The sequence below is a fragment of the Mesocricetus auratus genome, unplaced genomic scaffold, assembly GCF_017639785.1.
Source record: "Mesocricetus auratus isolate SY011 unplaced genomic scaffold, BCM_Maur_2.0 Super-Scaffold_100007, whole genome shotgun sequence".
Taxonomy (NCBI): Eukaryota; Metazoa; Chordata; class Mammalia; order Rodentia; family Cricetidae; genus Mesocricetus; species Mesocricetus auratus.
This window is the reverse complement of record NW_024429191.1, coordinates 48,805,739-48,833,436: the sequence shown is the minus strand read 5'-3', so window position 1 is coordinate 48,833,436 and position 27,698 is coordinate 48,805,739. Positions and strand designations below refer to the sequence as shown.

At 51.2% G+C, this 27,698-nt stretch overlaps 2 protein-coding genes across 3 annotated transcripts; one reads left to right on the top strand and one right to left on the bottom strand.

Moving 5' to 3' along the window:
- The first annotated feature begins 10,581 nt into the window (after nt 1–10,581).
- Nucleotides 10,582–16,132, top strand: Slc2a4 (solute carrier family 2 member 4). The gene is made up of 11 exons (XM_005067520.4): nt 10,582–10,840; nt 12,070–12,186; nt 12,266–12,438; nt 12,528–12,652; nt 12,764–12,879; nt 12,994–13,156; nt 13,261–13,448; nt 13,616–13,720; nt 13,809–13,910; nt 14,436–14,639; nt 15,105–16,132. Exons 1-11 carry the CDS (start codon nt 10,808–10,810, stop codon nt 15,306–15,308), a joined length of 1,530 nt encoding a protein of 509 aa, XP_005067577.1. The 5' UTR covers nt 10,582–10,807; the 3' UTR covers nt 15,309–16,132.
- An 801-nt stretch (nt 16,133–16,933) lies between these two features.
- On the bottom strand, nt 16,934–22,658 carry Ybx2 (Y-box binding protein 2). Of its 2 annotated transcripts, none has more exons than XM_040748990.1 (9): nt 22,316–22,658; nt 21,606–21,669; nt 20,241–20,274; nt 19,282–19,371; nt 18,432–18,716; nt 18,049–18,101; nt 17,788–17,965; nt 17,394–17,478; nt 16,934–17,302 (listed from the first exon to the last, which is right to left on the bottom strand). In XM_040748990.1, the coding sequence occupies exons 1-8, from the start codon at nt 22,587–22,589 to the stop codon at nt 17,428–17,430; spliced, it is 1,029 nt and encodes a 342-aa protein (XP_040604924.1). In that variant the 5' UTR covers nt 22,590–22,658; the 3' UTR covers nt 16,934–17,302; nt 17,394–17,427. The 2 variants fall into 2 exon arrangements, with proteins under 2 accessions (XP_040604924.1, XP_005067581.1); XM_005067524.4 differs by lacking the exon at nt 18,049–18,101 and adding an exon at nt 18,132–18,235 and having other exon boundaries at nt 22,316–22,653.
- Nucleotides 22,659–27,698: the final 5,040 nt, after the last annotated feature.

The following is a 27,698-nucleotide window of genomic DNA, read 5'->3' as shown; positions in this document are numbered from 1 at the left end:
CACAAGGATGCTAATTGGTGACACTAAGCCACTGAGTTTGTAGCTGGATAAAGGAGGGGAGTGGGGCAGATGGATTAGGATACCCAGGAAACAGAGAGGTGCTTTAGTAGTGCACAGCAGGCATAGCATGGGGAAAGCCAAAAAGCAGAGCAAACTGAAAACCTTGAAAAACCAGGCTAGGGCTATAGCCAAGGAGGATCTCTCTGAATTCAAGGCCAGCCTAGTCTATGTTTCAAATTCCAGATCAGCCAGAACTACATAGTCTCAATAAATAATAAATAAATAAAAGTCACCAAATGGTATTGGCCAACACCTTTAATCCTAGCACTGGGGATGTAGAGGCAAGAGAATCTCTGTGAGTTCAAAGCCAGCCTGGTCTACAGAGTGAGTTACAGGACAGCCAGGGCTGATACACAGAAAAACCCTGTCTGAAAAACCAAAATAGGACCACTGCGCTAGTGTTACCAGTGAGCACCACTTTGGATTTCTTACCCCTCTTTCTAGTAAACTGTTGAATGCAAAAACCCAAGAATGCAAACAGATGGGTAGGTGGAATGTACCATAGTTAAAGGCTTTGTCAAAAAGCATGAGGGGACCAGAGGAATGACATGTGTGTTCTTCCAGAGGATCCAGGTTTGAATCCCAGTGCTCACACAGTGGCTCTCAGCTGTCATTAGCTCCAGTTCCAGGAATCTGAAGCCCTCTTTTGGCCTCTGAGGCCACTGCATGCCCTGCTGCACAGCATACATGCAGGCAAAACAGTCATACATATTAAAAAATAATAAAATAAGAAGCCGGTGAGGTAATGCAGGTTTTTGAGCTATCCCTACACTCAGGAAGATGTCCCTCTGTAATTTCAAGGACAGTGTGGGCTACAAATCAAGTTCTAGGCCAGCCCTAGATAGATTGTAGGACTCTGTCTAAAACAAAAGAAAGAAAGAAAGAAATCTTGCTGTGTGGTGGTGGCACACCTTTAATCCCAGCACTCAAGAGGCAGAGGCAGGCAGATCTTGATAAATTCAAAGCCAACCTGGTCCATACAGCGAGTTCCAGTGTGCCAGAACTACAAAGAGAAACCCTGTCTCAAAAGAAAACAGAAAGAAAGAAGGAAGGAAGGAAAGAAACAAAGGAAGAGAGAAAGAAGGAAAGAGAAAAACTAGCAGAGGTATAGAGGTAGCTCAGTTGGTAGAATGCTTGCCTAGCATGTACAATGACCTTGATTCAATCTCAGAACCGCATAAACCAGGTATGATGGAACACACCTGTAATCCAGCACTATGGTAGTTAACGTAGGGGAACCAGCCTGAGTTCAAGGCCAGTCTGGGTGGGCTACATTGCAAGACCCTGACTCAAAAAAAAGGAAAGAAAGAAATACAAGGGGGCCAGTGACAACCTGAGTTTGAGCCATGTAAAGGTAGGAGGGATAACCCACTCCATAAAGCTGCCTCTGACTTCCACAGGCACATTGTGGCGTGCCTGTGTACTCTTGTGTGTATATGGGTTCCTGTGTGTGTGTGTGTGTGTGTGTGTGTGCGTGTGTGTGTGTGTGTGTGTGTGTGCGGTGTGTGTGTGTGTGCGGTGTGTGTGTGTGTGTCTGTGTGTGCGGTGTGTGTGTGTGTGTGTCTGTGTGTGTGTGTGTGCGCGGTGTGTGTGCGGTGTGTGTGTGGTGTGTGTGTGTGTCTGTGTGTGTGTGTGGTGTGTGTGCGGTGTGTGTGGTGTGTGTGTGTCTGTGTGTGTGTGTGCGGTGTGTGTGCGGTGTGTGTGTGTGGTGTGTGTGTGTCTGTGTGTGTGTGTGTGCGGGGTGTGTGTGTGTGTGGTGTGTGTGTGTGTGTCTGTGTGTGTGTGTGCGGTGTGTGTGCGGTGTGTGTGTGTGTGGTGTGTGTGTGTCTGTGTGTGTGTGTGCGGTGTGTGTGCGTCTGTGTGTGCGGTGTGTGTGCGGTGTGTGTGTGGTGTGTGTGTGGTGTGTGTGTGTGTCTGTGTGTGTCTGTGTGTGCGGTGTGTGTGTGTGTCTGTGTGTGCGGTGTGTGTGTGTGGTGTGTGTCTGTGTGTCTGTGTGTGTGTGTGTGTGTGCGGTGTGTGTGCGGTGTGTGTGTGTGGTGTGTGTGTGTCTGTGTGTGTGTGTGTGCGGTGTGTGTGCGGTGTGTGTGGTGTGTGTGTGTGTCTGTGTGTGTGTGTGTGTGTGTGTGGTGTGTGCCCGTGCGTGCCTGCGTGTGCTCGCTCTGAAAGGTACACACAAGGGAGGCCAAAGGGCAAGGCAGTGAGCAGCGTTTCTCCACAGTCTCTCTTCCTGTCCTGTCCTAGTGTCTCGCGAGGGCGAGGATAGACTGTGAGGAAGCCAGATAAAGCTCTTCCTCCCTCCAGGTGCCTTTGTCATCAAGGGAGCACAGCATCAGAGGAAAACACCAGAACAGTTTGAGTCTGGCTTGGGGCTTGGGGTTTTCTCATACTCAGGCTAGCCTAGAACTATGTAACCCGGGCTAGCCTCAAACTCTCTGTGATTCTCTGCCTCAGCTTCCCAAGTGCTTGGATTACAGCTATGAGGCACAACGCAAGTTCAAAGCCAGTCTTTGGTACATAGTGAATGAGAGACCAGACTGAGCTACAAAGCAAAGCCCTGTCTCCAGGAAAACAAAGGTTGTGGACACAGCTCACAGGCAGAGCACATGCCTAGTATGTGCAAGGCCTTGGGTTTGATCCCTAGTGCCTTCTCTCACCAACAGGATGTTTAAGCCGTTACTAACAAGAGATACCACCTTCCCTGAGTGCTTTGGGGGATTTTTATTTTGTTTTGTATTGGTTTTGATTTTTGAGCTTTCTTTTTGAGACAGGGTTTCTCTGTGTATCCCTAGCTGTCTTGGAACTTTCTGTAAACCAGGCTGGCCTCGAACTCACTGAGATCCAGCCGCCTCAGCAGGGATGAAAGGCATGTGCCACCCTACCCCCAACCCCACCCCATCCCACCCCACTTTGGTAGGTTTTTTTTTTTTAAGATCTCTCTATATACCTCTAACTGCATAAAAATAGCTTTGTAGCCCAGTCTGGCCTCAAACTCAAGAGATCCAACAGCTTTTGCCTCCCAAATGCTGAGATTAAAGATGTGTGCAACCATGCCTGGCTTCTACTGTATTTCTAAATATTAGGAATACAAACAATTTCTCATCTATTTGATTAATTTTTTTTTGGTTTTTAGAGACAGGGCTTCTCCGTGTAGCTTTGTAGTCTGTCCTGGCACTTGCTCTGTAAACCAGGTTGGCCTCAAACCCACAGAGATCCACCTGCCTCTGGGATTAAAGGCGTTTGCCAACACTGCCTGGCTGATTAAAATTTTATGAAGTCCATTTTGACTATAGTTTGTAAAAGTTTGATCCTGTGACAGTCATAAGGGCGTGAAGAAACTGAAATTCACAGGATGCTAGTAGGGATAAGGAGTAGTCCAGCTACTTTGGAAACAGTCGGGAAGTTTCCTAGAGTTACACATATGCCTATAATGTAACTCAGTTTTTGTTTGAGGAAATGAAAGCATATGTCCATGTAAATACCTGTTCAGAAATGCTCCTAGCAGATTCATTTATAATAAGCCCAACAAGGGACTGGGAAAGCAAACTGTGATATATTCATATATTAAAATACTATTCATGGGGCCAGGCAGTGGTGGCGCACACCTTTAATCCCAGCACTCACCAGGCAGAGGCAGGCAGATCTCTGTGAGGTTCGAGACCAGCCTGGTCTACAAGAACTAGTTCCAGGACAGCCTCCAAAGCCACAGAGAAACCCTGTCTCAGGCCAAAAAAAAGAATACTATTCATGGGCCGACAAAATGTCTTAGTGGGTGTGGGTGCTTGCCATCAAGCCTGATGACTCCGGTTTGAGCCCCAAGACCCGCATATGTGGAAAGAGAAAGCTAACTCTCACAAGTTGTCCTCTAACCTCCGAATGGTGCATTATAGTAGACTCATGTGCACACAAATATACAAGAATAAATACATAAATGTCATAAAAAATACTATCCAGCAATAGGAAGGAATTAAGTCAACCAGATGTGATGCCTGTAATCCCAGAATTTGGGAGGCGGGGCAGAAGGATCAGAAATTCGATGTTACACTCAGCTACATAGAAAATTCAAGACCAGCCTGGACTACCAAGGGAGTTCCAGGACAGCCTCCAAAGCCACAAAGAAACCCTGTCTCCAAAAAACAAAAAAACAAAACCAAAAAAAAGAAAATTCAAGACCAACCTGGGCTACGCGAGGCCCTGTCTCAAAAACAAACAGAAAATAAAGAAATGCGACTGGAGAAATGGCTTGTGTATTAGAGAGAGTAACCTATACTGTTCTTTCCAAGGATGAAGTTCAATTCCCCGCATCCACATTAGATGGGTCCACAGCTATCAGTAACTCTGGTTCCAGTGTATCTGATGCCCTCTTCTGGCGTTTCTGGGCACTGCACACATGCTGCACTTAACTACATGCACCCAAAATGCTCATAAAAATAAAATACGTTCTTTGAAGAACAGAAGGAAGATTTGGGAGTGATTAAGTGTTCCCTACCTTGATTATGTGGGTAGTCACTTATGTATACCTATGTCATAACACCAAACTGTGTAGTTTATGTGATGATTTCAATGTCAATTATATCTTTTTTGTTGTTGCTGATACAGGTTTTCTCCGTGTAGCCCTGGCTGTCCTGGAACTCACATTGTAGACCAGGCGGGCTTCAAACTCAGAGATCCACCTGTCTCTGCCTCCCCAGTGCCAGTTCAATGTCAATTGTATCTTAGTAAATCTACTTAGAAAAACAAGTGAGCTTTGCCTTGGGACCCATTCTTAGCATTCTGTGAATATGCATCACTCACCTTCATTAGGGCTGGAAGATGCAACTACTGTTATTATTGCCCTTCTGACTCCATCAGCTAGGTCAATAGAGCACAAAGAGCTCAGGTCACTTTCCAAAGGGCACCAAGTTGGTGGGTAACACAGCTGGGACTCGGCTCAGTCAACCATGCTCCAGGCTGTGCCACCACTGGGCAATGCTGAAGAGGACAGTGGTGCCAACCCTCCTGCACTGCTGCAGCAGCCTTTCTGAAGAAAGCTTGCAGTGCGGTACAGAGTCAAACTAGACAGAACATCCCTGCTTCTACAGGTATTTACAATGTACACCGACACAGTCGTGACGTGGACAAGTCTCCCAAAGGAACCGAGCATAAGTAGCCATGGCCACATCATTGTTTGTTGTGGTTGGAAGTTGGATGGGACGTGGGAGACCATTAATGGGATCATAAGCAGGTAAAATAAGATGATCCTGCCTGCCTCTGCCTCCTGAGTGTTTTGAGACAAGGCCTCTCACTGTGTTACTAAACAGAGTTAGGTTGGCCTCAAATTCTCTACGTAGCTCATGAACTCCTAATCCTACCTCCACCTCCTTGATGGAATGTTGGGATTTCAGGCATGTGACACCAGGCCTGGTTTATGTGGTGCTGGGGACGGAATTTAGGGATTATAAATGCTAGATAGTCACTCCATCAATCTGACCACATCTCCAACCTGGAGATACGATTCTAAAAGGAAAAACAGGCTAGCAAGATGGGTCAGTAGGTAAAGCAATTCCATGTAAGCCTGACAACCTGAATCCTACTACTGTCTTCTGACTTCCACAAGTGTGTCATGGCGTGCGTGCACACACACACACACAACTAAAACCACCACCACCACCAATAATGACAATAATAATAATAATAATAATGTATTAAAAGTAAGATGAAATAATAAAACATAGATCAATGAAAACACGAATCAAGAGTTGTGTTATGATGGGTATGGTGACTCACATCTGTAATTCCAGTACTCTGGCAGCTGAGACAGGAGGATTGCCTTGAATTCCAAGCTGGCCTGAGTAACAGAGTGATACTGTCTTAACACTTAGGTAATTAGTTCAGAAGTCTGCACCTGTCCCAAACACACAGATAAAACACAAGAAAGAGCAGAGTGGAGGAGGAAATGTTTCTGGAACTGGGCGTGAATCTCCAACTCCCACCGAGGTGTTGAAAGCAGGTCTGGGAATCTCCCTGGTTTCTCCTGCAGTCCTGTCTCTTGCCTCCTTTACCTACATACGGGGGGTTTAGAAAACAAAAGTCTGCAGGGATTAGCTTCCAGAGATAAGGAGCAGAGATTAGGAAAAACTACAATGGGTTCTGAAAAGATCAACACACGCAGTCCCCACGCAAAGATTCTCCATTTTATGTGTCCCCTTTCCTTCCATCCAATTTAGTCACCCGCCTCCCAATTTCCACCTCTTTTCTCCTTCCCAACTCATTATTCCCCTTCTGAATCCTCTGCTTCTCCAACACTTTCACCCCACTCTCCACCCCTCCAGACAGAGTTTTTCCATGCAGCCCTGGCTACCCTAGAACTCACTTTGTAGAACAGGCTGGCCTCAAACTCACAGAGATCCGCCTGCCTCTGTCTCCCCAGTCCTGGGATTAAATGCATGCGCCCCCGCCGCCCAACTGTCTGAATTTACTTTCCATGCATTTAAACTCCAAGGCTGGAGAGGTAATTTAGCACACAGGAGTGTCTGCTGTTCTTCAAATGACCCAGGTTCACTTCCCACCTCACAACTGCCTGTAACTCCAGCTCTAAGGGGTATGAGGCCCTCTTCTGGTCTGTTGGCATGAGCACACCCCCACAAAAAAAATTTTAAAAAAAGCACTTTGGGATCAAGAGAGACATCCGAACCGGCAGGAATGAACCCTGGCAGGGCAGAACTGAGCAAGCGAGGGCATCGGCATCCAACCCGGCACCTGTCTAGTGCGCTGCTTTCACCCAGCCCAGTGCATGCCTCCTGGTCGCTGCGGTGTCTTGACACCCTTTCTGGCTCCTGCTCTCTCTCCCTGCCATGTCCCCTTATGGCATCCCAGCATCCCTGTGTCTGCTTCCCTTCCTGTTCAGTCCACCTCACCTTCCAGCAGTCTGTCCTCTTCCTTTCTGGTTACAAATTATTATTGCCCCCATATACATTATCTCCCACAGCCAGCAGACCAACCCTCACCTCATTCACCCAACAGCCAGCAGACCAACCCTCACCTCATTCACCCAACAAATAGCTAGAATATAAGAAAAAGAAGCCAGGCGGTGGTGGCTGAGTTGCAGAGAGCAGAAATGATAATGAATAGACTGCAAGAGAGAACATTTGGCTATTGGCAGAAAGACCAAGAAGTCTTCTCAGAGGAAGGAAGTTTTACTTTTTTTTAAAAAAATATGCCGGGAGCCGGGTATTGGTGGCGCACGCCTTTAATCCCAGCACTCGGGAGGCAGAGGTAGGCGGATCTCTGTGAGTTCGAGGCCAGCCTGGTCTACAAGAGCTAGTTCCAGGACAGCCTCCAAAGCCACAGAGAAACCCTGTCTCGAAAAACCAAAAAAAAAAATATTTTTTTATTTATTTAGATTTATTGATTTTATGTGAGTGTTTTGCTTGCATGTATGCCTGTGTGTGCCACATGTGTGCCTGGTGCCTGAGGGGGTCAGAAGAGGGTGTCAGAAGCTGGAGTTACAAATGGTTGTGAGTCACCATGTGGGTCCTCTGCAAGAGGAACAAGTGTTCTTAGCTGATGAGGCATCTCTCCAGTCTCAGGCCTTGTTTTGAAAGATAAATAGGAGTTCTCTGGTATTCCAGACTGCGGGGACAGGCAAAGGCACCCCAAGAAGCCGAAGCTAGAGTATCTCAAATTTAAGGTTAGATTCACAGACATAATAAATTCTAGGCCAGGAGGAAGAGGAATAGGGGAAGAGGGGCAGGGAAGAGGAGCAAAAGGAGGACCGCAAGGGAAGAGGGCATGGAGAGGAAGAAGAAAGAGGAAGAAGAGGAGAGACAAAGACAAGGAGGGTCCCACAGCAGGGCAACAAAAAGACAGGGGCTCCAGGAAGGCATTAATCTCAGATCTGCAGTCCCAACCGAAGACTGGATAGACAGCATGTTTGAGGCCAGCCTGTAGTGCACAGTGAGTTTCCAGGCCAGCCTCAGGTACAGAGACTGTCTCAAAAAATAAAACAAAAGGGATGCAGGAAGACTATTGAAAAATTGGCTCCCAGCACTTGGGAGGCAGAGGCAGGCGGATCTCTGTAAGTTCGAGACCAGCCTGGACTACCAAGTGAGTTCCAGGACAGCCTCCAAAGCCACAGAGAAACCCTGTCTCGAAAAACCAAAAAAAAAAAAAAAAAAAAAAAAAAAAAAAAAAGAAAAAAGAAAAAGAAAAAAGAAAATTGGCATTTGTCATTAATCCCAGCATTTAGGAGGCAGAGGCAGAGGCAGAGGCAGAGGCAGAGGCAGAGGGGGTCTCTCTGAGTTCAAGGTCAGCCTGGTCTGCAAAGTGAGTTCCAGGACAGCCAGGGCTACACAGAGAAACCTTGTCTCAGAAAAAAACAAACCAAACAAACAAAGCAACAAAACTATTAAAAATTGTACTTTACCTTTCTCTTCTCCCTCCCTCCCTCCCTCTCTCCCTCCCTCCCCCTTCTTCTATTTTCTTCTTGAGACAGGTAGTTTCTGTGTGGCTCTGGCTGTCCTGGAACTCACCCTGTGGACCAGGCTGGCCTCATACTTAGAGATACCTGTGCCTCCTGAGTGCTGGGATTAAAAGCAAGCGTGCGCTACCACCACCCAGCTTTCTACCTCCTTTTCTTTTTCTTTTTTTTTTTTTTTTTTTGGTTTTTTTCGAGACAGGGTTTCTCTGTGGCTTTGGAGGCTGTCCTGGAACTCACTTTGTAGACCAGGCTGGCCTCGAACTCACAGAGATCCGCCTGCCTCTGCCTCCCAAGTGCTGGGATTAAAGGCGTGCACCACCAACGTCCGGCTCATTTTTTTTCTTAAAGATTTATTTGTTTATTATGTCTGCACGTGTCCTTGCAGGCCAAAAGAGGGCAATGGATCTCATTACAGGTGGCTGTGAGCCACCATGTGGTTGCTGGGAATTGAACTCAGGACCTCTAGAAGACCAGTCCATTCTCTTAGCCACGGAGCCATCTCTCGAGCCCCCTCCCTTTCATTTTGAGTTTAATTTTCTTATTTTCATGTGAAAGTGTCTGTGTGTATGTCTGTATACCATATGTGTACCTGGGGCCTATGGAATCCAGAAAAGGGTGTAGAATCCCCTGGAACTGAAGTTACAGGTGTTGTAGTGTCCATGTGGGTCCTGGGAATCAAACCTCTGTCTGGGAGAGCAGCCAGTGCTCTTAATTGCTGAGCCATCTCTCCAGACCCTATACCCTCTTTTTAAGGGAAGAGGTGGAGCAGGGAAAGCAGTCAGGACATGGTATTTTTGGACTAATGGTAGTGGAACAGATGGAGAAAACCAAGTGTATAAGAGAGGAAGGGAGTCACAACACCAATGCCGGGAAGACCAACCTTATTGGAGTAAGAAAATTAGGAGGAGGTCCATGTTTGCATATGTTTGTCTTATGAGCTGCACCATTCTGGCGCTCCAGAGAGGGTTGGATTGAAATGTCAGGGGAACTATTAATGGAAGAGACCTCAGCCCAAAGGGTCCAATCCACTGAGGTTCCTCGCTCTCCCTCTAGATGGCGCTACAGTCCTGCACTTCTCAAGAGCGTTTTCTGAATCGGGCTCTCTCTCTCTCTGTCTCTCTCTATGTGTCTCGGTCTCTGTGTCTGTCTGTCTGTCTGTCTGTCTGTCTGTCTGTCTGTCTGTCTGTCTGTCTCTCTCTCTCTCTCTCTCTCTCTCTCTCTCTCTCTCTCTCTCTCTCTCTCTCTCTCTCTCTCTCTCTCTCTCTCTCTCTCTCCACGGTCTGGCTTCTCTGTCCCTGGACGTGCCTAGGTCGTGCCCTCTCAGCTGGAGACTCAAAACAGGAGGTGACTGTGGAAAGCATGTCACCCACGCGGCCAGCACATGCCTGGAGGCTCAAGGACTTCAGGGAGGGTAGTGTGGCTGGTGTGAGCACCTGTCCCTTGGGCCCCCTCCAGAAACCAAGGTAGGGAATATGTGGAGGGGACGGGCCAGTAGGCAGAGCCTCGCCCAAGGATGCGTGGAAAGAAAGGGCGACCAGGCACACCGGGAACGGAAGCTATGGGTCCCTTGGGCCATCCCCTTGTGGGAAGCGTGTCGCGGACCCTTTAAGGCTCCATCTCCCTTGCCCTCCCCCTGCTCGGGACACCCGGGACCTGACATTTGGCGGAGCCTAACGTGGGAGCTAAAAATAGCTACCCCGGGTTACTTCGGGGCATTGTTTCTGACACACGCACCCCCGCGCGCTCTGTGTCACCCTCCTGGAGTTACCCGGTACCTAGGCAAGCGCACCTTAGCCCATGTCCTCCTCTTCGACCTCACAAGGGGACCAGCTGCGCTCAACTCTTTAAGAAATTTCACAGTCCAGGATTTTGGATGGCGGGAGGAGCCTTTTGTACCAAGAACCCTACTTTATAAACTCGGAGGCTGGCGGGAACCACAGGGGCGTGTCTCCCCGGGCCGCACTAGGCGAGGGGTGGGGGCGTGGCCTTTTGGGGTGTGCGGGCCCCTGGCCAATGGTGTTGTGAGGGGCGTGGCCCATGGCGGGGCGGGAGTGAGGAGGTGGCTACAGCTCCCCGCATCTTTTCCCCGCAAGCGGTTCTCACTAGATCCCGGAGAGCCCCGGTGCTCTCCGGCTGCTTGACTTGTGGCAGTGGGTCCCACCAGACCGCCCTGCGCCATCACTCAGGGACGCCAGGCCGGGGTCTTCTCCTTCTGCCCACCAGGCAGGGGCCAGATACCCCATTCGCTTTTTCTTACGGCAGCGCCAGAGTCTTCAGTTCTTTTAAGACAAGATGCCGTCGGGTTTCCAGCAGATCGGCTCTGAAGTAAGGTTCAGCGTTCGGGGGCGAATCCGGGACGCGGGTCCGGCTTTCCTTGGGCTGGGGTCGATGCTGGGGTCAGCTAGGAGGTGGTTCCTGCGCAGGCGCAAGGGTTGGAGATGGGGGGCTGGCTATTTATACTCAGCCTAGACAAAACCCGTGACTGTCAGATTCCAGTCCCGTCAAGAGACAGAGTGGGTCCGAAAGAGTCTTCACGCGCCCAGGCTGCGACTGAATTCTTACGAATCCAGGACTTGTCTCCTGTCTTACTGTGCGCAGCACGGGGGGACACCTTGCCCTCGACTCTACTTGGGAAGGCAGATCTGGAGTCTCACCGCCCAGAAGCCGCGGGCCTGTTCAGACTCACAGTGTTTCTGGGCCCGAGACACTTCGGGGGCCCCACCCCCACTCCTGGCCGGCCTCCAGGAAGCTGAACTTTCTCTTGGCCTTGCGGTGGGTGGAGGGGCAGAGGGGAGTGTCAGCCCCCACCCCACCCCCCAGATCGGGTTTCCGCTTGGAGACAGGTTGTGCCGCCAGCAGCAGCCACCGCTGCCACCGCCCCCTCACACCACTGCCATTCCTCACTCTTCTCTTGGGCATGGCTCTCTCTCCCTGCTGAAATCCCCTGTTAGATCCCCTAGTATTGGGTCCCAGTTTAGGAGCTGAGGGGAAGCTAGGCAATGACCCAGATGTCCTTTCTGGAATGGCCCTTCTTAAGCCTGTCTAGGGACTGCTGGAGCCAGTCAAGAGAACTTCCAGAAGGAAGAGATGAGGAGTAGGGCTGATGCTAATACTAAATTTATCCATTTATAGAGAGAGGCGATGTCTGGGATCCTATTGAGTTGATTTTGATTTTTTTCAGTGTTTTCACAGACTGACAGCTAGCCCAGGGAGGCAATATCATCTCACAGAAGAGGAAACCGAGATTCCCTTTAGAGTGGGGAAGTGACTTACCCAAGGTCACACAAATCTAAGCCTGCCTCAAGGTCACGGGAATTCTGAGGTTCAGAATTTGCCTCTAATGTGAACACAGACTCCATTTTTCCTACATGCCCAGGTTCCTGTTGAGTTCTGTTTACAGTGCGATCTTTGAACAATCCCTAATATGGCCCAGTTTCTCTCACCCAGTATGTTGGATGGAGCCCAGCTTCTTCTGCTCCAGCTGGGCCTGGGCCCCTGCAGGAAGCCGGACGTGATTCTGTGTGACATGCCTTCCTTTGCTTCTGTCTGTCCAGGACGGGGAACCCCCTCGGCAGCGAGTCACTGGGACACTGGTCCTTGCTGTGTTCTCAGCTGTGCTTGGCTCCCTTCAGTTTGGCTACAACATTGGGGTCATCAATGCCCCACAGAAGGTAGACCTGCAGCTGTCGGGGAGAGTACTGGAGGTGGAAGGAGACTGGTCTCTAGACTCACTCCCTTGTTGTCCCCCAGGTGATCGAGCAGAGCTACAATGCGACATGGCTGGGGAGACAGGGTCCTGAGGGAGCCGGTTCCATCCCGCAAGGCACTCTCACTACACTCTGGGCTCTGTCCGTGGCCATCTTTTCTGTGGGCGGCATGATTTCTTCCTTTCTCATTGGCATCATTTCTCAGTGGCTGGGAAGGTACGGAGCGGGAGAGCCGGATGAGGGAGGTGGGAAGGAGGGTCATAGCATGGGTGTCCTATCGGCCCTCCTCTTTGTGTGCCTGCCAGGAAAAGGGCTATGCTGGCCAACAATGTCTTGGCAGTGCTGGGGGGCACCCTCATGGGCCTAGCCAATGCCGCTGCCTCCTATGAAATACTCATCCTCGGACGGTTCCTCATTGGCGCCTACTCAGGTACCCGTGGGTGCTGTGACTCCATTCTGTGCCCCTGTTGTCCTTAACTGTGTGTGGACTTCGGTGAGGGAATGTGCAGCTACCTTCAGCCCTTTTCTTCCTTCTGCCCAGGGCTAACATCAGGGTTGGTGCCTATGTATGTGGGAGAAATCGCCCCCACTCATCTTCGGGGTGCCTTGGGAACACTCAATCAATTGGCCATCGTCATTGGCATCCTAATTGCCCAGGTAAATAGGCCTGGCCTATAGGGGAGCTAGGAATGGGAGTTGGATTGGACATCTATAGTTGGGGAGGAAGGATAGCAAAGACACCTTTTCTGTCTTCCCTACCTTCTCCTGCAGGTGTTGGGCTTGGAGTCTGTGCTGGGCACAGCTACGCTGTGGCCACTGCTTCTGGCTATCACAGTACTTCCTGCCCTCCTTCAGCTGATTCTGTTGCCCTTCTGTCCTGAGAGCCCCAGATACCTCTACATCATCCGGAACCTAGAGGGGCCTGCCAGAAAGAGTGAGCTCTCACCTAGCATATAGCCCGGGCTCACACCTCCACCCATCTTGTTAGTACCTGGCCTCCTCTCAGGCTCCATAAGGCCTGACGTTCCCCACCCCCAGGTCTGAAGCGCCTGACAGGCTGGGCCGACGTGTCTGATGCACTGGCTGAGCTGAAGGATGAGAAGAGGAAGTTGGAGAGAGAACGTCCAATGTCCCTGCCCCAGCTGCTGGGCAGCCGCACCCACAGGCAGCCTCTGATCATTGCCGTGGTGCTTCAGCTGAGCCAGCAGCTCTCAGGCATCAATGCTGTACGTATGGAGCCCCGGGCAGACCATGGGTCAGGTGCCAGCTTGGGGAAAGGGAGAAGGGAGCAGGTTATCTCCTCCATTAGCATTCAGGGTTAGTTCACCTTGGCGTGGTTGGAATGAAGGACCAGACATCCCTGCCATCACTTTTCCTGCTCTCTTACTTCTAGGTTTTCTACTATTCAACCAGCATCTTCGAGTCAGCTGGGGTGGGACAGCCAGCTTATGCCACCATAGGAGCTGGTGTGGTCAACACTGTCTTCACTTTGGTCTCGGTAACTGCTTACCCATGGGATGGACACATCACTAGGTTTTAGCCCTGGGTGTTTGTCCCCAACTGACCAGCCCTGCCCTCCTCCACAGGTGCTCTTAGTAGAACGGGCTGGGCGACGGACACTCCATCTCTTGGGCCTGGCAGGCATGTGTGGCTGTGCCATCTTGATGACTGTGGCTCTGCTTCTGTTGGTGAGGCTTAGGGGCTGTGAGGACATACAACCTGGAGACGCTGTGTGGCTGACTGTGCATGGCTTCTAGAGTCTGTAGTCTTTCTGAGGTACCCTGGCCACACCAGAGCCTAGCTGTAAGCACATGTCTAGCAATCCCTATGAAGCCTCAGGAGCAATAATTCCCAAAGACACATCTTCAGAGCCAAGGGGGAATCAACCATTATAAGAACAAGAGAACAAAATATATCTCCACCTTGAAACTACCTGAGGTAGCCAACAAAATGGCAGCACTCAGACATGTTCCAAGGCAGCTCAACACTTGGGAGGCTGAGGTAGAAGGCTTACAAGTTCAAGGCCAGCCTGAGTAACACAGTGAGACCCTGTCTAAAAAGGGGGTGGACAGGGGATGCCCCAAGACCTTTCTAGCCTAGAATGGCAGCCTCCACCCAAGCCATGGGAAGATTTCAGTTCTCTGGGTCAAAGGGCAAAGGGAGATCCAGAGAAGCCAAAACCAAACTTTCTATTGTTCTTTCCTGGTCTCTAGGAACGGGTTCCAGCCATGAGCCATGTCTCCATTGTGGCCATAGTTGGCTTTGTGGCCTTCTTTGAGATCGGCCCTGGCCCCATCCCCTGGTTCATTGTGGCCGAGCTCTTCAGTCAAGGACCCCGTCCAGCAGCCATGGCTGTAGCTGGCTTCTCCAACTGGACTTGTAACTTCATCGTTGGCATGGGTTTCCAGTATGTTGCGGTAGGTTCCCCTCCCTTTACTCGTTTCATATTACCAGTGGCCAGAGGGGAGGCACCTCACGCTAGTTCCCTTGCTATCTGGTCAGGAACTCCCATCCCAGTCCTACAGGTAGTTTCTGGGTGACCACTCTGGTGGAACTACACCAGAATCAAAGACATGGGTGGAAACAGGTGGGCAAGCAGCAGAGCTATCTTTTAAAAAATAAACAATGGTATAAATTAGACCAGAAATAAAATATGCTTTCTATTAATGCTACAAGTGGTTTAGGAATCTACTCCAAGTGTACACAGGATAGCAAAGGGTGAAAAGCTGAAGAGGTTTTTCACTGTAAATTTTCATTTCTGGTCATTTCTGTGGCCTCTGGAAGGAGCTACCTGCTCCTTTAAGTAGCCCCAGCTCCCTATTAGTCCCTAGCTCCTGGCTTCCCACCCCCTCTGTCAACACCTTTTTCTCCAACTGTCCCAGGATGCTATGGGTCCCTACGTCTTCCTTCTATTTGCCGTCCTCCTGCTTGGCTTCTTCATCTTCACCTTCCTAAAAGTGCCTGAAACCAGAGGCCGGACGTTTGACCAGATCTCTGCCGCCTTCCGCCGGACACCTTCCCTGTTAGAGCAGGAGGTGAAACCCAGCACAGAACTTGAATACTTAGGGCCAGATGAGAACGACTGAGGGAGGCAGGGGGAAGCAACGCCCTCTCCACCCCACAGCCTCCTTTCCTCTGCAGCGCTTTAGCCCTGTCTTCCCGTTACCTCCAGGATGGAGAAAACTGCAGCCTGGGGAACCGGGAAGCTGAGGGAAGGGTGGTTCAAGTACCCCCTCATTCCCCTCCTGTGACTCTTGGATTGTGTTGTGGCTAGGCTGTGGCCACCCCATGGGCTGCTCTCCTCTCCTGCCCCTGCTCAGACCTGGCCCCAGAGTACCTTTGTTCCCTTTAGAGGAGTGGACCTGCAGGAGGGGAAGTGCTGAGCTGAACTCAGTGCCATGAGCAGGAGCAGATAGAAGATGAGTGATTTCCTACCACTCCGCCGCCCACGATTTGGCACTTTCACTGAATTCTTGCCACATAAGATTCTGGGTGAAGGGGCTTCTCTCTTGACCCCCTCCAGGGCAAAGGACACACCCTCCCAGTCTAGCCTCTCCCTCAGTCTGTGTAGGCTCCACCATCCAAGGCAAAGGAACACAACAGCAATTACCTGAACATGGCAAGGAGCAGTAGCAAGCATCAGTCTCTAGACTTGGGGTGCTAGCCTGTTCCCCAGGGCTGCCAAGTGTGGGCACTAGCTCTTTCTTATTCCCCTTTAGGAAGGGTGTGAGACCCAAAAGCTTTTGACCAACTAAGGGCAAGAGGGAATCTGAAAGACTGCCTATAGACTGGTTGGGAGGGAGCCTTTGGATATTTTTGTATGTTTTGAAGATCGGGTAGAGAGCAGAAACCCAAGGGCTGCTGTATTAAATGTATATATAGAGATTTATCCATAAAGTCACTGTATGAAGAGGAGTGTCCTGTCATGGAGGAACTGGAGGGTGGGCTAAAACAGGCAAGATGCCTTCACCCACCCGTCTTCCTCTTTACCTTGGTTCAAGGCTCAGAAGTCTCTAGAGTCTAGATTCTGTCAGTTACTCATATCTACTTTTGTAACCCTGTTTAAAAAAAACAAAAAAACAAAAAACTCAGGGTGTCTCTATACAGCCCAGGTCGGCTTTGAACTTGTAAGAAGCCTCTTGCCTCGGCCTCCTAGAGTAGTACTGGGTTTGCAGACCTGAATACCCCACTTTTTTTTTTTTTTTGGTTTTTCGAGACAGATGTAGCTTTGGCACCTGTCCTGGCACTCACTCTGTAGACCAGGCTGGCCTGGAGCTCACAGAGATCCACCTGTCTCTGCCTCCCAAGTGCTGGGATTAAAGGCGTGCGCCACCAACGCCCGGCTTAAAAACACTTGAGACAGTCCATGTGGCCCAGGGAACCCTGGAATGAGGAACCCTGTGGACTCAGCTTCCCTGGGTCCATCTGGCTCCCTCCTTTGGCTATTCTCTGTTGCTTTAATTAACAGTAAGTGTTTTGGAAACTATGTTCACCAGTGCCCAGGCACTGCAGAGACAGCACCCTCAGTTAGTGGACCCGTGATTCTTGGTGATGAGGGCTCTTGTCACAACTGAACATCTGGAGCAAGGAGTAAATGGCAGCCTCTGCCCGTTGTGCACGTCTGAAATCCATGCAAGGTAGTTCAGACGCGAGTTACCAATGCTTCTTCATTCTCAAACAGAAAAGAGGCAGAGACCAAGACAACAAGAAAGCCTGCTTTTGTTTTTACTGGAGGCTCAGGTGGCACATGACAGTTCATAAAATGGCTTCAGAGGTGTTGGGGGGAGGTCGCAGGGAAACAAAAATAAATGGGTGGGAAAGAAAAACAATCAGGAGGAGGTTAAGAGCTGGCTGGTTCCTTCTCAGCCTGACTTAGGGAGGGAGGTGGTGCCTCTGAACAGTAAGGATGGAGCCCTCCTTCAACCCTTGGGAGGGGGAGGGGGAAAAAAGAGAAAAAAGCCAAAGGCTGTTGCTTTGGCCCTCCTGAGTCTCAAGGGAAAAGCCGATGTTTTGATGTCATGAATTATGGGACAGGGGGAAGGGGGATGCTGGGTAGAGTCAGTTGGAAACTGGCAGATACCTAAGAGGGAAAAAAGGCAAATCATAAAGGATAATTTAGCAGAACCCAGTCCCTGGCCTTTTTAATCATCTGCCCTGAGAGGAACACTCACCAGATGGTAGATCTGGGTGTCCTCTGAGGTGGAATCACTCCAGTATGGTGGTGGGGGGGTCCCCACTGTTGATAGGTGCTGAGGTCTAAAGAAAGCCATGGCTAATTAAGACTTGTTACATCAACTTCCCTTCCAACCAACTCCCACATTCACACTCCCAGCCGCTGGGGAGGCGGGTGGGGCATCCATTCAAGGAAACTGGACTCGATTGCCTGTGCTGGGGTTTCCTGGTGACTGCAATGCCTGCCAGGGGTGGCCAAGCAGGCTGGCAGGAGGACAGGGACAAGGAAAGCAGAGGTGCAAAGGGACTGAAGTTAGAACAAAGGAAAAGGGCAAAGGGAGGACAACTGATCTTGGCCTTTCCCACCCAAGCTTTGGGCAACAAGACCCTCACCTCTGCGGCTATAGGCTGCCGGGGGCCAGGGGGCTGCTGCCGACGCCGCTGGAAGTAGGGACGGTTTCGTGGACGCTGGGGTTCAGGCCGGGAGCCATCAGTGGGGCCTTGGTTGGGCTTGGTCTCGCCATCCCCACCTTCTGTGGTAGGTTGTTGGGGTGGCCTGGGGCGGAAAGGCCTAGAAAGAAAAACAGACTGACAGGACCAGGGCAGCCAGAGGTAGACTCCCTTCTCCCAGGATTCCTGTTTTCTCATCCCCACCTGTTCCAGGCTCTTAGAACTCTCGTCCTTTTACATGGGCCCAACACTGCACCCTGAAGAGGAAGACACAGGTGAAGTCTTACCTTCGGTACCTAGGCCGGAATCTGGGTGGGGGCACCCGTTCATCTCCCTGCTGTTGGTCCCCCTCCAATGGGGCTGTCTCCTTGGGTTCTACCCCGTCGGAGCCCTGGGAATATACAACGTCTGGGTGAGCTACTGAGCTCCCTCCTGTCTATCTGTCTGTCCCTGGGCCAGGCCATCCTTGGCTCTCCCTAGTCTTAGTTCAACTTCCTTTGAGGAGTCTATGGTCTCTGCCCTCACAACTGGCCCACCTCTTTCCAGAAATGGAGAGGGCTGCCTCCCTGACTGCAACGCTGTCTCACCTCTATGGGCTGCTGCTGATTGGGGGGCCGAGGGCCTCGCACAAACCGCCTTCGATAGAAGAAGGGTGGTGGGCGTCGTCGTCTAGGTCGCTGCCCTGAGTCCTCTGCCCGCTCTCCTTCGCTGCCAGGTTCAGTCCCCCCAGAGGGAGCCTCTGCCACCATGGGTGGTGGGGCAGCGGGGCGAGGCCGCGGAAAGAATCTGCGGAACCTACGTCGATTTGGGGCATAGCGGCTGCCCTTCACTGGCACCCCCCCAGGCCCAGTTACATTAGCAGCTTCTGCACCCTGGGGAGGGAGAGAGGGAGCAGTCAGAGCCTGCCCTGATAACAAACAGAACACTTACAAACCTGTCAGGCTACTAGTGTCCCCTTCTTCTGGCCCAAGTGCTCTATCCTGCTGCTCTTCAAAATCACTGTCTCCCCTCCCCCAGGGGCAGTAGAAGGAGTTTGTACCCATCTGAGAAGAAACAACTTGTCCTTAGAAATAACTGCCACATTCCCCCCATTGTGTAAAAGACAGGACAGGATGAGAGAGAGACAGCCAGCCACTGTCCCTCCTTCACTCCAGAGGACTGACTGAGGGTCCTGTTAGGGCTGGGGTCCCCTGTAGAAAACAGACATGGAAGTGCTTGGTGAACTACAGAGAAGAACCCAGATGTTACTGACTGGTAACAGGGATGGATTCTTTACGACATGTCCTAGAACAGCCCTAGCATTCGATAACATCCAGGTGAGAGCACAGGCCCCATCCCCACAATCGGGCAGAACTGGTCCCAGGAGGGTTAAAGCCTGGGCCGACAGCCAGGCCACCCTCCCAGAGTCCTGGCCCCATCCCACAGCAGCTCCCAAACCTTCTCTCCTTCCACGACATCAAACTCCACAGTCTCCCCATCTCCAACACTTCGCAGAAACTTCCTGGGGTTGTTTCTCTTAATAGCTGTCTGTTTGGGGGAAAAGTCATGAGAAAGGTGACATCATCTCTCACCAGCTTCAGCCTCCACCCAACTCCACTGTGATACTTTACTGGAGTCTCATAGGGCTGAGGGGCAGAGCAAGAAAGTGTTCCAAGTAGTAGGGGAGGGGCCTGGAGCACAACTCCACAGCACAAGAAAGAGACGTATTAGTAGGGGAAAGTCATGAAGGAGAGGTCTGAGGGATCCACTGTAAAGTCACTGTCCCCAAGATGTCCTCCCTTCTCCCTTTACCCCTCAAGGACTTCAAAAAATGGAGGTAGCAGAAACTCAAAAGCAAAACAAAGGCTGAAATGGTCTTAAGTTGCTTCTTACCTGGATCCCACTGAGCACTCTCTCTCCACCAGAGCAGTGGTTCTCAAACTAGCCAGTTATCAGAATCACCTGGGAGCATGTTAAAACAGAGTGCCCGGCCCCAGCCCCAAGGTTCATTAATTCAGTGGCTTGGGCAGGGCCTGACAATTCAGGTGATGCTGCTGCTAGTTCAGGGAACCCACTGAGACTCGACTCAATGCACCCAAGTGTCTCTGGCCTTGCCCTCGGAATATTGCCTGATTCCTTCCAGTGGTGTTAACAGGTCCCAGGAGGTGGTGAGCATGCCGTGCCCTGAGGGCAACATGCACAATTCTGACAGCTGTTCAGCAACTCAAGGAAAGTGGGGCTAATGGTGGTTCATATAAGCAGGCACCTGAGGCAGATAGGAGATCAGCTATTCCTCATGGGCAGGCCGTCGTCAAGTTAAGAGCCAGAGAAATATATTGTGTGCAGCTAGAAGTTGTGGCTAAGGCTTCCAAAGAGAGGGCGGGTGCCTTCCCTCAGAAAGCCAACCTAGCTCTTACCTGGTGAACAAAGACATCCTCCTTGGTGTCATTCCTGCAGAACAGGATGGGTGGTTAAGGGGGTGATGGGTAAGGCACTCAGTTCCACTGAGGCCTCCCTAGGTGCCCATTCCTAAGATGGGCCCATCCTCTCCACTGTTTCAGTTCCTGCGGGGATGATGGGCCTCGGGAACAAGAGCAAACCAGCAGGGCCTCTAAAGCTGGTGCAAAGAGAAGCATGCTGCAGATCCGCAGCAGAAAACTTGGACCTCACAAGGAAAATGTAGAAGGAAGCCGCAAAGGCACCTTGGAGGAGCCAGGACAGCTTTGCCTTCCACCCCAGAGGCACCTCAGAACCTGCCGGTGCCGGGTATAACTGTCCCTGGCCAATAGCCCCTCCTCCCCTCAACCCCTATTGGGGTTGGAAAATTCCACAGGCTCCTTCCTTCTGTGCTCAAAGAGGGAGAAAGCAGGGCCAGGAGCATACAACTGTGAGAAGAGAACAAGGCCTAAGGTCCATTCTCCAAACAGCCAGGAGCCATGAAGCCTTATCTTCACCCTCAGCCTGGCGGTGAACCACGAGCTCTCTCTACAGGAACTGAACAGGTTGGAAAGTCACACTCCCACTCTCTATCACTACCTTGCCTATGACTTTGGTTTAATCCCAAGATGGGACAGGAGGAACTCCTTGCAGGAAGCCGCCTTCCCCAGAACAAATGTTCTGAAGTAGTTGGGTCTGCACAGAGGTCAGCCTGCAAAGAGGGAACTGAGGCTCCCAGGAGGCCTTGGCTGGGCAGGGTGCCTGGGCTGGGGAAGGCCACAGTAAGGGAGACCTGACTCTACTTAGATTCTGCCACAGCCTCTCCCACAGCTTCGAGGGGTGGGGCTGCCAACTGAAGAGAAGCAACAGCCTCTGGCTGGGTAGGCACCCCCCAGCTGCAGGCCCATCAGGTGGGGGCATGGACAAATGAGCCACAGCTCCAGAGAATGTGTGTAAGTGCCGTGAGTATTGCCCTTAACCAGAAAGTGAGTGAGGGCTCCAATCAGGCCCCAAACATTCTACCCCAAAGGCACACAGCAAGCTAAAAATAATGAAGCAACTCCAGAAGGTGAAGACAGAGGAGCTGGGAAGGTCAGGGTCAGGTTTGCCAAGTTCCTGGATCATTAATCCCCTGCTGCCCTTGAAGATGTGGATGCAGCTTCACCTTGCCAGTAAGCACACATTTAACCACAGCACAAGCTGCGGCTAAAGACTCTCAACCAGCCTCAGCTGGACATCACAACCATATGCCTTGGCAGGGGTAGAGATGAAATAAGGTGTCCAATCCCACAGGCCAGTTAGGAAAAGACACCCGTTTCCTCCCCCTCCCTGGGTTCCTTGGATACCTGTTGATGAATCCGTAACCATTCCGGACGTTGAACCATTTGACAGTGCCCAGGACTTGGATTGCTGCCAGGCAGAGATGCGGTGGGGACAGTAAGATGGGGGAAGAGACGGAGTTGGGCTGAGTTTTGACAGAAAACTAAGCTAGAATCTAGCCTGCCTCCCTACTAAGTTTCGAGTCACCAGATCTCACCAGGAGCATCTAAGTAAGTATTCATGTCCTGGTTCTACTGATTGAATCACTCACACAGGGGATTCAGGCGTTCAAACACACGTTCCTCACATCCTACAAAGTTCAGATCCTTCCCTTCACCTAGAACTGGGTACTCACCTGGTCCACCCTCAGGGTCAAAACTCAACAGCCTTCTTAGCCCTCCCAAATTTAAGGGTCCCCACTGCACCTGCTTCCCCAAGCTCAGAGGTTGACCTAGTAAGAACCGGAGTCAACGACACCAAGTCTCCCGCCAACCCGGGTGTGGCCAGGCCTTGAGGCTTTATTTTCCTACCCAAGGCCCAGGATGGACCTGCCCGCCCCGCCCTCCCGCCCAGGAAGGTGCGGCAAGCTTTCCCTCCAGAGGAATCCACTAATAGTTCCTTAGGCGGCTCCCGGACCGGTTAGTCCTTTGGGCCAGGCCTACCTCTGGCTTGCCAAACCCTGCTGCCCCTCCCCCCAGCCCGCCGACCCTCGCCCTAGCGCGTGGCCCCCCCTCACCCAGCACCGGCTTGTCCGCCTGACTCCGGGCCGGGGGCGCGGGAGTCCCCGAAGCCGCCGTCGCCGGGTTGCCAGGGGTGCGAGGGCCGGGCGCTGAGGGGGTCCCAGCAGCGGGACCAGAGGCGGCTCCGCCCCCGCCGCCCGCCCCGCCGCCTGCTTTCTGCGGCTCTCCCGCGGGCACCGGTACCACCACCGCTACCACCCCTGCCGCCGTCGCGGGCACCGTCGCCGCGGGGGCCGCTGTCGCCACCACTGCCGCCTCCGCCTCGCTCATCCCGCCGGGTCCAGTACCGGCCCCCGCCGCCACCGCCTCCTCCGCCGCTGCCACCACCACCGCCCCGGCCCCTCCCCCCGGCTCGCGGACCGGCCACCGGGCTCGGTCCTCGCGCCCCGAGCCTCTCCCGCACGCCGGCCGCGGGCCCCGAGCCGAGGCCAATCGCAGCCGGCTGTAGCGGCGCGCTCAGGTCCCGCCTCCCGGCCGCAGGCCAATCCTAGCCGCGCAGGCCCCCGGGCCCGCACGCCGGCCCCGCCTCCTGGACTCGGCTCTGAAACTGCGGCCCCCGCCCACAACTCCATAAGTACACCTGGGCCCCGCCTCCCCTCCGTCACGTGATGCGCCCGGCCCAGCCCATTGGCCAGTGACTCCTTTCCCTTCCCCCCTCCGCCCCTTTCCACCGGCCGCGGGAAATCAAACCGGCTGGTGGCGCCCCAACGGCCACCTGGCTTGTGCGCGCAAGACGGGGCCGGGGCGAGCCTCCCAGGTTGCCCCTGACGACCCGGGTGGGGGTAGCGGCCAGCAGCCGAGGTTCTGCAGACCCTTCAGAGGGTCGGTGCCTAGACTCTGCTGCCCCTACCGCCCTGAGTACCTTCTCGCACAGAACCTCCCCGCACACTCCTGAGCAGGCACAGTGGCTACCACAAGCAGAAGCCCCTCCCCCGTTTCTGTGTTTTTAGGGTTTTTGAAACAAGGTCTCTGTAGCGCAGCCTGGCTTTGAACTCCCGATCCTCTTGCTTTCGAGTCCCGAAAGTGCAGCATTGCCTCGAGTTAAAAGTCCGATTTTCTTACCCGTTTTTCACATTTTTTCTCTACTGGAGCCAGAGTCTCATTAAGTTGCTCAGGCTGACCTTTAACTCCTTCTGTAACTTAGGTAGAACTTGAATTTTAGACCTTCCTATCCCAGGACAGTTTTGGTTACAATGAGAGACAGTGTCTCAAGAAAACAGAAACAAAGCAATGTTTTAATAAATGTATCCATGCATGTAACCAACACCCTAAGACGCTTTGTTTTTAGGTTGAGTATGGTAGATCCCACCGGTAACTGCAGTTACTCTGAAGGCTAAGGCAGGAAAACTGTCCCTAGTTTGAGACCAGCCAGGGCTCGTGTGTTAAAACAAGCAAACCAAAAACCAAGTTGTTTTTGCTATAGGAAGTTCCCTGACTGGCTGCCACAGGTCCGACGTTTCCCACCAAGTACTTTCAGATTTTCTTAGGTCTGGGATCTCAGGACCCCTGGCTCACCTGGGCTTGCAGTTTGCTTAGAATTATTGTCTCTTGGGATGGGTCTCGAAGTATCAACTATCCTATCTTATCGTGAATTTTTTTAATGCAATGCTTTGACCGTTTATTTCTCTTAATCCTCTGAACAACACTAGGCAGTAAACCGCCACAGCAACAAGAATTTTGTAGTAATCCCTGACATCTGAAAACATCGCACCACTGATCAGTTTATTGAATAAGTGTTGATGATTCCCAACCTGCAGACGGCTCTAAGTAAGTCTTTGAGGGGCGCCTCTTCCACATGAGAGGACACGGACGGACGACTTTTACCTGGTAAAGCCCCGCCCCTCCCCCTGCCCTGGACTAGCACGAGTGTGCCGATGCGCTTGGCCCCCACTCCGCAAGTGCGCTCTGGCGGTGCGAGTGTCTGCAACGCCGACGGCCGCTGTGTGGTCTCTCCCTGTCCCAGCGCGCCCTCTGCTGGCCACTCCCGGAATCCACCTAGCCACAATTCCAAACGAGAAATTCCATCAGCAAACTTGCTCACCCAAGCCCCCTCCTCTGGTCCTCTCAAAGTTGAGGGTTGTGATTTCTACGCCACCAGGAATAGAAAATAGAAAAAAGAAAAGAGAGAGGCCGAGCGTTGGTGGCGCACGACTTTAATTCCAGCAGAGACAGGTGGATCTCTGTGAGTTCGAGACCAGCCTGGTCTACAGAGCGAGTTCCAGGACAGCCTCCAAAACAATACAGAGAAACCCTGTCTCGAAAAACAAATCGTCAGTGAGTCAGTAAAATACACAAAAATGATTACTCCTTCCTTGCACATGTTAAGCATGATGTACCTGTGTCTAGCCCTGACGTCGAAGAGACATCGAGGCTGTGGAAAGTAATCAGGATATCTCACTGCTGCAACAGAAGAATCATAAAGGTGTGGACGAGTTCAGGTGTGGACTGAATGAGTCCAAAAGGCTGAAGTGGGAGGAAGCTCACAAGAAGAGAGCCCTTTTTGTAGTACGTCAGCAGTGGTGCACGCCTTTAGTCCCAGCACCCAGCAGGCAGAGGCAGGTGGATCTCTGAAAGTTCGAGGCCAGCCTGGTCTACATAGTAAGTTCCAGGACAGCCAAGGCTACACAAAGAAACCCTGCTTCGAAAAAAATTGGGAAATGTCAAAGATCAGGGATGTAGCTCAGTTGGCAGAAGGCTTGACTACCATTTACAACGCCCTGAGTTTGGGGGCTGGAGAGTTGGTTTGGGTTAAGAGCACCAGCTGCACAGCCAGAGAACCTGGATTCAGTCCCTAGAACATATGGCTCACAAGTATCCATAACTCAAGTTCCAAGGGATCTGATGCCCCTTTCCGACCTCATTGGGAGCTCGACATCTTCAAGGTGCACATAAGTACATGCAAGCAAAACACTCGTAAAACAAGTCTAAAATATTTTTTATTTCTTATTTTTATTTTATTTATTTATTTATCTATTTATTTTTGGTTTTATGAGACAGGGTTTCTCTGTATTGTTTTGGAGGCTGTCAGACCAGCTGGCCTCAAACTCAGAGATTCTTTTTGTTTTTTAAGACAGCGTTTCACTCTATGGCCCTGGCTGACCTGGAACTCAATCTGTAGGAACTCACAGACATCCTCCTGCCTCGTTTGTGGATGACTTTTTTTTTTTTTTTTTTTTTTGGTGGTGGTGGTGGTCCTGGCTAACTCTCCCACTCAGCCAGATCTCCAATTTTCTTACCCATTTTTCACATTTTTTCTCTACTGGAGCCAGAGTCTCATTAAGTTGCTCAGGCTGACCTTTAACTCCTTCTGTAACTTAGGTAGAACTTGAATTTTAGACCTTCCTACCCCAGTCTATTGAGTAACAAGTCTTCAGTGCCATTTATCTCTCCCACAACCCAGCCCTCTCTAACCCTTCAGCTAATCTCAATATGTCTAGCATCTCCAGGGCTATGTTCTGTTTATTCTCCTGCTTTGGCAATTACTTTCTTTTTTTAAAAGATTTATTTATTTATTACATATATACCAGATTGAATTGTAGATGGTTGTCAGCCACCATGTGGTTGCTGGGAATTGAACTCAAGACCTCTGGAAGAGCAGTCAGTGCTCTTAACCTCTGAGCCATCTCTCCAGCCCCCTACTTTCTTTTTGATTTGTTAAAATTTATATTTATTAGCCAAGTGTAGTGTTACACACCTTTAATCCCAGCACTCAGAAGGCACAGGCAAATAGAGCTCTGTGAGTTTGAGGTCAGCCTGGTCTATACATAATGAGTTCCATGAGAGCCAGTGCTATATAGAGAGATCTGCTGGAAATATATATGGCTGGAGAGATGATTCAGTGGGTTAAGAGCACTTACTGCTCTTCCAGAGAATGTGTGTTCAATTCCCAGCACCCACATGGCAGCTCACAACTGTCTGTAATTACAGTTCCAGGGGACCTGACACCCATTGCAAAACACCAGTGCACATAAAATATAGTAAATAAGCAAAATAATATATTTATTATGGGCTGGAGAGCTGACTCGGTGTCTAAGTGTTTGCTGCTGTTACAGAGAACCTTGAACTGGGTTAAGGCATCTGCGTGGTGCCTTACAACCATCTGTACCCATTGTTCCAGGAGATCTGACACCCTCTATTGGCTTTATCAGGCCCTGCAAGTGTGTAATGCTTTTGCATACACGCAGGCAAAACACTGACCCTCCCCCAGTTGCAATTAGTTATTGGAGGAGCATGTAGAGATCCAAGGATGACCTACGGGGTCAGCTCTCTCCTTCCACCACGTGCGCCTTGTGGGTCAAACTCAGGTGGTAAAGCTTTGCAGCAAATGCCTTTAGGTGATGAGCCACCTCAAGGGCCCTAAGTGTGCACTCCCTGATAGCTCTCAAACCTGTGTCTCCAATCCTGAGTCCTTGGCTTCTTGCAGACCCTGAGCAGAGCACAATCCTTTCCGAGCCATGGACTCAGCCTTCTGAACACAGCCAAGTTTAAACTCCACTCTTCGCCCTCTCACTGAATTAAGTTCTCAGCGTTTGATCACGGTCTCTCATGGCCATTCCTCAGATTCATTTTAGAACATACTCACTGGGTGCTAAGGCTTAGCAAAGCAAAGGTGAAAACTGGTGGTATTTATTTTAGATAATTCAGCAATTAAAAGTGATGGTGGCTCAGCTGGGCGTTGGTGGCGCAGGCCTTTAATTCCAGCACTCGGGAGGCAGAGGCAGGCGGATCTCTGTGAGTTCGAGACCAGCCTGGACTACCAAGTGAGTTCCAGGACAGCCTCCAAAGCCACAGAGAAACCCTGTCTCGAAAAACCAAAAAAAAAAAAAAAAAAAGTGATGAAGTGATGGTGGCGCATGCCTTTAATCCCAGCACTCTTCGGGAGCCAGGGGAGGCAGAGGCAGGTGGAGCTCTGTGAGTTCAAGGCTAGCTAGCCTGGTCTAAAGAGTTCCAGGACAGCCAGGGATACACAGAGAAACCCTGTCTTCAACAATCAGAAAGCTAGTGTTGCTTTTGTTCTGTCCCAGAACAAACTTCCCAGACTTGCCTCACCAACTTGCTTCTTTTTTAAGCACAAATTGGTTTTCCTCTCATCTCTTCTTTTTTGCTTGGAGGAGATCGATGGTGTCTTACTACGTAGTCCTCCTCGTCCTGGGACTCAGTATGTAGCTAGGCTTCTGCCCCTGCCTCCCTAATGCTGGGATTAGAGGCATGCTCCTCCTTGTGGTCCTCTCTTCTCCCCACCCTCCACCACCACCCCTCTTTTTATGTTTGTTTTGGTTTTTAGAGGGGGAGGGTTTCCTCTGTGTAGCATCCCTCTGGCATCCTGGAACTCCATCTGTAGATCAGGCTGTCCTTGAACTCACAGAGAACCAAAGAACT

What these genes read in the sequence shown, in the direction of transcription:
- Ybx2 (XM_005067524.4), bottom strand. Translation starts at nt 22,589, where the DNA reads ATGAGCGAGGCGGAGGCGGCAGTGGTGGCGACAGCGGCCCCCGCGGCG. An exon ending in GGCGGACAAGCCGGTGCTGG is followed by an intron (nt 21,670 to 22,315) that starts GTGAGGGGGGGC and finishes TCTGCCTGGCAG; the next exon opens with CAATCCAAGTCCTGGGCACT. An exon ending in ATCAGCAGCAGCCCATAGAG is followed by an intron (nt 18,236 to 18,431) that starts GTGAGACAGCGT and finishes GTATATTCCCAG; the next exon opens with GGCTCCGACGGGGTAGAACC.
- Slc2a4 (XM_005067520.4), top strand. Translation starts at nt 10,808, where the DNA reads ATGCCGTCGGGTTTCCAGCAGATCGGCTCTGAA. An exon ending in TTGGCATCCTAATTGCCCAG is followed by an intron (nt 12,880 to 12,993) that starts GTAAATAGGCCT and finishes CTTCTCCTGCAG; the next exon opens with GTGTTGGGCTTGGAGTCTGT. An exon ending in TGGGTTTCCAGTATGTTGCG is followed by an intron (nt 14,640 to 15,104) that starts GTAGGTTCCCCT and finishes CAACTGTCCCAG; the next exon opens with GATGCTATGGGTCCCTACGT.